Source organism: Syngnathus typhle, linkage group LG14 (assembly GCF_033458585.1).
Source record: "Syngnathus typhle isolate RoL2023-S1 ecotype Sweden linkage group LG14, RoL_Styp_1.0, whole genome shotgun sequence".
Taxonomy (NCBI): Eukaryota; Metazoa; Chordata; class Actinopteri; order Syngnathiformes; family Syngnathidae; genus Syngnathus; species Syngnathus typhle.
This window is the reverse complement of record NC_083751.1, coordinates 5,274,343-5,282,222: the sequence shown is the minus strand read 5'-3', so window position 1 is coordinate 5,282,222 and position 7,880 is coordinate 5,274,343. Positions and strand designations below refer to the sequence as shown.

The 7,880-nt window shown below is 40.5% G+C and overlaps 1 protein-coding gene across 3 annotated transcripts in view; it reads right to left on the bottom strand.

Annotated features, from left to right (window-relative positions):
* The window catches only part of si:ch211-212d10.2 (uncharacterized protein LOC557710 homolog), a 34,914-nt gene extending 33,672 nt beyond the window's left edge, over nucleotides 1-1,242 (bottom strand). For all 3 annotated transcript variants that reach the window (XM_061296433.1, XM_061296432.1, XM_061296431.1), the window contains exons 1-3: nucleotides 934-1,242; nucleotides 341-456; nucleotides 97-191 (exon numbers count right to left, since the gene is read on the bottom strand). In XM_061296433.1, the coding sequence (XP_061152417.1) occupies nucleotides 97-191; nucleotides 341-456; nucleotides 934-1,108 (386 nt within the window). In that variant the 5' untranslated portion in view covers nucleotides 1,109-1,242. The remainder of the gene's footprint in view (nucleotides 1-96; nucleotides 192-340; nucleotides 457-933) is intronic.
* Nucleotides 1,243-7,880: the final 6,638 nt, after the last annotated feature.

The following is a 7,880-nucleotide window of genomic DNA, read 5'->3' as shown; positions in this document are numbered from 1 at the left end:
TAAATAGCCCCGAATGTGCTCGCTACCGGCAGGACGTCCCGTAATCAGCGTCTTGGCATCCCGAGCCGGGGGTATGGAAGGTTGAAGCTCACTCACCTCTTGGGATGGACAGGAAACGGCTGCAAGGAGAGACAGCTTGCGTGCTTCACGTACACGTCACCGTCCTCCAGCTTGACTTCATGTACTTGTTGCTGAATCAGTGGAGACATTAAATGTTAATTTCCACATCTGTCTTCAGGTGGCCCTACTGAGATTTTATAAGACATCATGCATAATCAGCAAGCACGTCCAAATATTATTCATAAAATTGTTCCAGCCTCATCTCGCTTTCATTACTGACCTTAAGCGACGTCCCTGACTTCCCGGTCCTGAGGTCAAAGTCGTAGTCATGCCACGGACAGAAGACCCGAAGGATTCCATCGGCCTCTTCAATGTCCCCCTCACACAGTGGACCTCCTGAGAAACAAAAGAGATGCTCATCAAGCAAGCATGCAGTGATTCATTATTTCTAATCATAAACACCATTAAGGCAACTAGTCCAACTTATACTGGACCTTCAGCTTACACTGAAAGGATGACCTACATTTTCTTTCCAAAACAACCTTGCTTGGTGTATTATTTTTTTTAATTGTGTAGATCAATCAATTATTTCTGCAAAATTTGGCAATTGTAAAGAAAATACTTTTTGGTCTTTTATTCTGGGCTGTGAAGCATACTGACAGATAATGTCAACAAGCTTTTACTTTGAAATACCACATCAGAATGAAATACCACTTCCAGTATACCTCAGTTAAAACATGATTTGCATCTGAAATATGTGTGCGTTCATGAACAGTATGAAAATGTCTAATCAAAACGTGACTGTTTATTTTGAAATCCGTTTTGGCAACGGAAAAGGGAGCCCACGGTGTGGCTTTTAAAACGAGCTTTTACCCGAGTGTGCGCAGCGGGCATCCATGGCGAAGAACTCGCCCTTGACGTAAAAGAGGCACACGTCCGACTTCCGGCCGAACGACGAGTACACGAGACGGCATTTTGTGCGGACAAGCTCCGAGGTTGCACCGATGTGTCTCCACGCGACGTTCCCCTCTCCGGGGGATGAAGCCATTATTAAATATTCAATGTCATTCCCACTTCCATGGGGTATTTGGTATGGCACATATTCCGCTGCTTATATTGCGGTAGAATGATCACGCTACCGCTTTTGCGATCGCGTGCGCGTGCACGGGGCTCGTGGTTGTCATTTCCTGTCTTCCCTTACTTTCATGGTTTTTAATATTTGAATTATAAAATAGTGCCCAAAGACGTACAAGACAACAAGAGTGTATCAGCCAGGCTAAAAAAAAATAGATTTTTTCTATAAATTGTTCTGTCACCTGTTTTCAACTGCAGCCTGCAAAACCCTAAAAAACAATCATGATCTTTCTTGGTGGAGTCAACAGAAGAAAAACTCCAGATGAAAAGTCCAGCTACACTCAGTTGAACCCAAGGTCTGCAGACCTCCTACAAGGTCAAACGAAAAGAAGTTTCCACCTTGTGCTTATGTCTGAATTTTGTCATTCCCATTCATTCGGTGAGAAATAGAAGTCAAGTAGCCAGACGTGACCTCTTTGATGGAGGTAATGATCAATAGATACAAACTCCCTGACCGAGGCACTTTGAGAAACAGCTGGTGCAGAAATCAAAGTAAGCATCAGCCAAAATAAGCACTCGAGCAGCCCTTCGCACGTCCGCCACCGGTCGCAACCCAAACGCTGAGTCTTCAGAAGTGTGCATGTTGGATTATTACTCGCTCACAGACGCTTCCTGTTCCTTGGTGGAGGTCCATTTGTGACACCAAAAGGCTTTCCTGCTAGAGGTGGAAACATTACACAAAATGTCATTGTGGACATACAAACATAAAGCCCGTTATTGTTCTGCTGATGGCGAGAGTTTAACTTTCCACAGCGTAAGCTTCACATCACAAGTTGTTTTGGAGCTCTGCGTCTCGGCCCGGCACTTCTGTTGAGCCTCACTGTCAAACGAGTTCTGTGACTGGGAAAAAAAAACGTTTTTTTTTCCAAATAGTAATACTTGAACCAATAGATCAAAACTAACCTCAGGAAGATGCAGCTATTAAAGTGAATGAGCCATGTGAGATAAAATCAACCAATTTAATCTTCCAGCGCATGAAATAAATCCTGTGCTGTGTAGTCAACGTCAAAGTACATTTATTTTAATCCTCTTTTACGCTTTTTCTCGACCACAAATGTTGGTGGCCAGAGAGCGGGCCCGTCTGCCATTGCCAAGGCGGCTGTCAGTAGACTGACGTAGAACAGACGATGGATTTGTGAAGTTTGATTCTTTAGACTGCGTGCCGTGGAAGCTCGCTCCCATAACTGAACACACTGTTCAACCTGATTTGTTCGGATTTGAATAGAACGTTAACATAACAAACTGTCATTGAGACGTGAAAATAAGTTGTGATGTCGCATTAAAAGAATACATTTAAACTGAAGTACTCAGCTTTCGATGAATATTATAGTATGGAGGTTTTTTTTTTATTTCTATGATCAATTTAATTAGAATTATTTACCAAATTATTCAATAAAATAAATAATATAGAGGATTTTTTACTCTATTTCTTTTTTAAGGCTTACTTACAATAAATCAACTGACATGGAAAAAAAACAACAAGTGCATGCATTACAATTTGAATTTTTACATGACCACAATTATACATTTCTATTCAATTCCATAGGCTGAATATTTGTTATTTTTGTATCACATAGTGTCTCATGATGTTGAGTGTTTGTGACCATATTCAAATCTAGCTGGAGTTGACATCTGCATCTTGGCTTTCCGGTGAAGTGGAGTGAAATATCCCCCAGTCAGTTAGTCAAGAGTGAAACACAAATCACTGTGACACTTCACATTTCAAGCTACTCAGAAAACCAAGAGAAGATACAAAAAAAGAAAAAAAAAATATCCCTGGATTGTAGTTGTCGACAATTAGCAAACACGCTGGGCGCTAACTGAAATATATGTTCAGACAGAAAACAAAAACAGCCAAAGTAAAATGAAAATCAGAGTGATGTTGAAAATAACAATCAGCACATGCCGGATGGAATTCATAAAACAACAAAAGATTGGAGACATCCCGGAATGATCACTGGATCGCTGCGCTACCACTTGCGGTAAACGCGAGCTGTATCCGAGCCATTTATTTTGCGATGATGACGTATTAGGCAACAAATTGTGTCTGATGTAATCACTGAGTTGATAACAACAAAGCAAGCGCAAAGCAAGGGGGAATTTGAAGACCAGCTTCCATCAACCCTGACTTGAGGTCTACTTGGATGGTTTTGTTTTGTCTTCATTGAAGCTAGTTAAAAGGAGCAGCAGAAATAAACTGACAATAGCAGAATACAAAGACACTCGCTAGCTTGTTAACAGGAAGGCCTCAGGTGTCTTGCTCACGTCAAAAAACAGCGCGACATATTGGGAATTGCATTTTTTGACCCTTTCTGAACTCATTTTCCGGGCTATGAAACGGCCGCAAGCAGCAGACATCAAACACTCTGATAGACAAGGACGGCTTGCAACATTAAAGTGTTGGCAGTGGCCAGCGCGGACTGAAGCTTTCCTTTTTTTTCCCCAAAAATAAAGCTTGAGGGAAGAATAAAAACGAGTGCAACATGAGAATGTCGTTTTGCCACTCCAAATTGTTTACCAGGTTTCGGAAAGTTGCATTAAATAGAGTGCTATGCTAATTAGCTTTCAATATCAAAGCAGAAATAATTTATACAAAAAAAAACAACTATGATATCACAATAGGGACAAAATGTGAACTTTAATACTCGACCTATTTTTCAACATCGGCAGCTTACAAAAAAATATACTCAGTCGGTTGTGTAATTTTACACTCGATGATTGCAAGCACTCGGGAGGCCCAAATATGTCAGCCAGAAGAGATGGCTTGATTACTGCCTTGAAATGTTAGTACAAGCATACACTTGGACATTTCCTCTCCTCCAAGTCAGTCCAATCAACCTGTCAGCATGTGTCAGTCTTTTTCTCTCAATTTTTAACAATCCTTACCACTTCAGATTTGCAAAGGTTTGTGTTGATAGGCCGCAGCTTTCTGGAAATGTCATACAAGTGAGACTTTTGCAGGTTAGCCCAATTTGTGGCTATTCGGCTCACACAAAAGAGAATACGAATTTTTTAAACAGATTTTCCAAACGGTGTTGCTAGCTGACTGGACTTGCACGCATCTTAAACCACAGAATGTTTTAACTCGGACGAAACATGTGCGGGAACGATTTGCCCCGGTGGCACACGGAGAGGGCACAGCACCCATATGTTGGATCACTCGTCACCAAACTTGTCTGCAAGAAACATCAGATGCAACGTGCATTCCTGTTCTTGCGATTGTATCCACGCGCGCCATACATCATCGTGCTCACCGTCCGAAAATGTCGACGAGATGATTTGAAAGAAGCCTGGAATGATCTATTAACGATGTGATTGAATTGGCATAACTCACGTCTCATCGTCTTGTTTCATGAAGAAATCAAAATACTTGGCCTCTGATGAGGATGAAAAATTGAGTGAAAGGAAACTTCTTTTCAGTATGACTCTCTTCCACATTCCTGATGCAATCAGATGGAATCAGCTCTCTGAAACTCAAGTTAATCAACAACAAATTCCCACTTCCTGTTTCAGAACCTCTGGTTATGTTGTGTTTAAGCTATCTCTAGGGGTCCAAAACACAATTTTTTTTTTTTTAACAAACCCACAAAATTCTTCAGAAAACACTGTTGAACATTCATATATGTTCTCTGTGGGAAAAATATTCTGAAAAAAATCAAAAAATACCTCAAAAGCTTGGTACCCAATCAAATTTCAGGGAGGTTCCTGTGCCCCTGTGGTCCCCCCTCTAGTTCCGCCAAAGCTACCCATACACACAAGTATGATGATCTACCAAGGGCGACAAGAAGAGCCCCTGCAATACATCCACAAAAACACGTTAATCATAATCACCACCAGTCATGCGAGTAATCACGTTGCCGTTCGCAGAGCGTGACATTGTCCAATTTACCGAGGAACGTGAGGAAGTCATGGAACACGTCGGACACAAATCTATGCCTGAAAAAAAACAGACATGATTCGGAGATTCAAGCGTTACAAAATGCGAATTTATATTAAAGCTCTGAAAAATATAAAGGATTTCTCGCTTCAATCCTTGGTTTATAGCAAATCTCATTTTTGCTCCCGAGCCTCAACAATCTCCATTTATCTCACAGCGGCGCTCTTAACTGTACTTCCTGACCTCCGCTAACAGAGGAAAGCCATAATATGAGAAAATATTACAGTCTAGGGCACGAGAGATCTGAGGCTTTGTGACAAGGTAAACAAGAATTTCATCTGGACATGTCCTATTTTTTTTATTAGACCCAGGCATCAAAACTGTCCTTTTGATTGGAGAAACCTTCTCCACTATACATTTAGCGACTATCCGTTATATCTTTTCTATTATATTTAAAGACTCCAGCAAAGAGAGGCCAGGTCCATAAAGGAACATTCGATACTCCATGAAAGCAGAGATGGAATCCACGCTGGCTCACCGCGTCCAGCCACATCATAGGCCCTCCAGCCAGGCCGTCTCAGTATGGGACTTAATGGGAATGAGGGGATTCATCCGTCTGGGAAAGCAAATTTTCAGATACAAAAGCTTTTTTTTTTTTTTTTTGTGTGCGTGCCATCTCCCTCGGAAATTATTTCGGGCTCATAACACATATTTTTCAAGTCGTTCTTTCTGTCAGATATCAGTCAAAGTATTATGAATGTCAATCATATTATTTTGGCTGCTTCAGCACATTCAATGGGAATCACAGAAAAGCGTTTTATTGAGCCAAGCGCGTACAAATATTCCAAATGAGTGCCAAGGCTTATTGTGGAAAGAATGACTGCACTCTCTTTTTCTCTTTCTGCTCTGAGTTATTTTTTTTTTGGTCGGTACCAACCGCTTCAATCATCTACGCAGCATGTGTGCGTAGCCGTTTGGCCGCTTCATTAGTTTGGTGGATTGACCACTTTGCAGCACTTTGACTGGCTGTGCAGTGATTGTCGTTTCAAAAGGCAACATCTGATTTTAAAAACTGTTGTGTGAAAGAAGTCATTTATTTATCATTTATGAATCGTACAACACGGAGCTTGCTACTGTTTAACCTTGAAAAGAATCTCAAGAGCAGCCTGAGTGAGACACGTCAGGCATGAAATGTGGTTCAGCCTAATAACGTTTTTTTTTTTTTTTTTTCCTATGAGGGCACTTGAGGCTGGTCAATTTGCACCTGATCATTCACAGAGAGCCGATTGCATTACCTGTATGAGTGATGGTGCATTAAAGTCATTAGATGAGTCATCGCTTCAGAGCAGCTCTTATGATTAGACTTCATTAGCGAAGGGACGAAAAAGTGACAAAATTAGAGCAGCCATTAAAGTTTTTAACCCTCACTCAGTTGCAGTTTATGTGAACTACATCTGTCAGAAATCATATTTGTTGTAAAAATGAATATAAATAAAATCCAACATGAATGGTTGGATGAACTACAAAAGCCATCTTATAAATTTATGAAAGTTGGATGAACTACAAAAGCCATCTTATGAATTTTTGAGAGTTAAACATCTAGAAAAACTTGTCGTATAACGCTTCAACGTCACCAGTCGTTCCCTAAAGAGTTTTTATTTGTTCTCGTGTAAAATGTTTAGGTTGTCCACACTGGAGGGGCTGATGAGGATACCAGCCGCATCATCTTTTTTCTTGAGCTCAAGGCTACATCACATCTGGCAGAAATCATATTTGTTGTAAAAATGAATATAAATAAAATCCAACAGGAATGGTTGGATTAACTACAAAAGACATCTTAGGAATTCATGAAAGTTAAACATCTAGAAAAACTTGTCGTATAACGCTTCAACATCACCAGTCGTTCCCTAAAGAGTTTTTATTTGTTCTCACTCGGAAAATGTTTAGGTTGTCCACATCTGATGAGGATACCAGCCCCATCATCTTTTTTCTTGAGCTCAAGGCTACACTTTATTGACTTCTCACGCTCCCTCCTGGTGAGTCCTTCGTCTTTCCGAGTGTCCTCACAGCAAAATAGCCGTGATGGTTTTTTTGTTTTGTTTTTAAGCAGCCAGATGGAGTCAAAGCCAGGTCAGTCAACGGCGGGTGGTTGGGATGAAAAAAATTGTCTGACTAGTAGTATGTGGGTGACATCAGACTAGAAAAGTCAAAATGCAGGCTTTTAGTGTTTACTATTTAACTTTACAAGCTTTATCGAAAAGTAATGACATCATAGCAGGCATGGGCAAAGTCTATCTTGCTTCAATATTTCGCAATAATTTAGCTAATTTATTTTAATCTAACTAAAATGTACAGGATGTATTTACGTTTTACTCATGTATTTGATGAACGGGAAATCACCCAGTTATCCATAAAATATAATAAAGCAATGGGTCATCTTGAGAACCGGTCCTACAGTTTGACAAACTAAAAAAGAAAAAATCCTAATTTGACAATTTGCCCAAAATCTTACACATTACCGTAGATTGACAGAATGCAAAGGTTTTCCAAGAGGCTTGAAAAATGAAACCGAATTGAATCATCCCACTTTCAAATACATCGGCATTGTTATTGACTTGAATGTCACAAAATACCCTCACATAAACACACCGCTCCCCCTCGTGTAATCGGCGCTGTCGGGAACGATCAGTGAATCAGCTCCCACCTGTTTTATCACTTGAACACTTCTCATTAATCACAAACGCAGAGCGTCTGAGTCTTCCTTCTTTATTTATACTCGAGACACATTCGCTATAGTATCTGACCCATC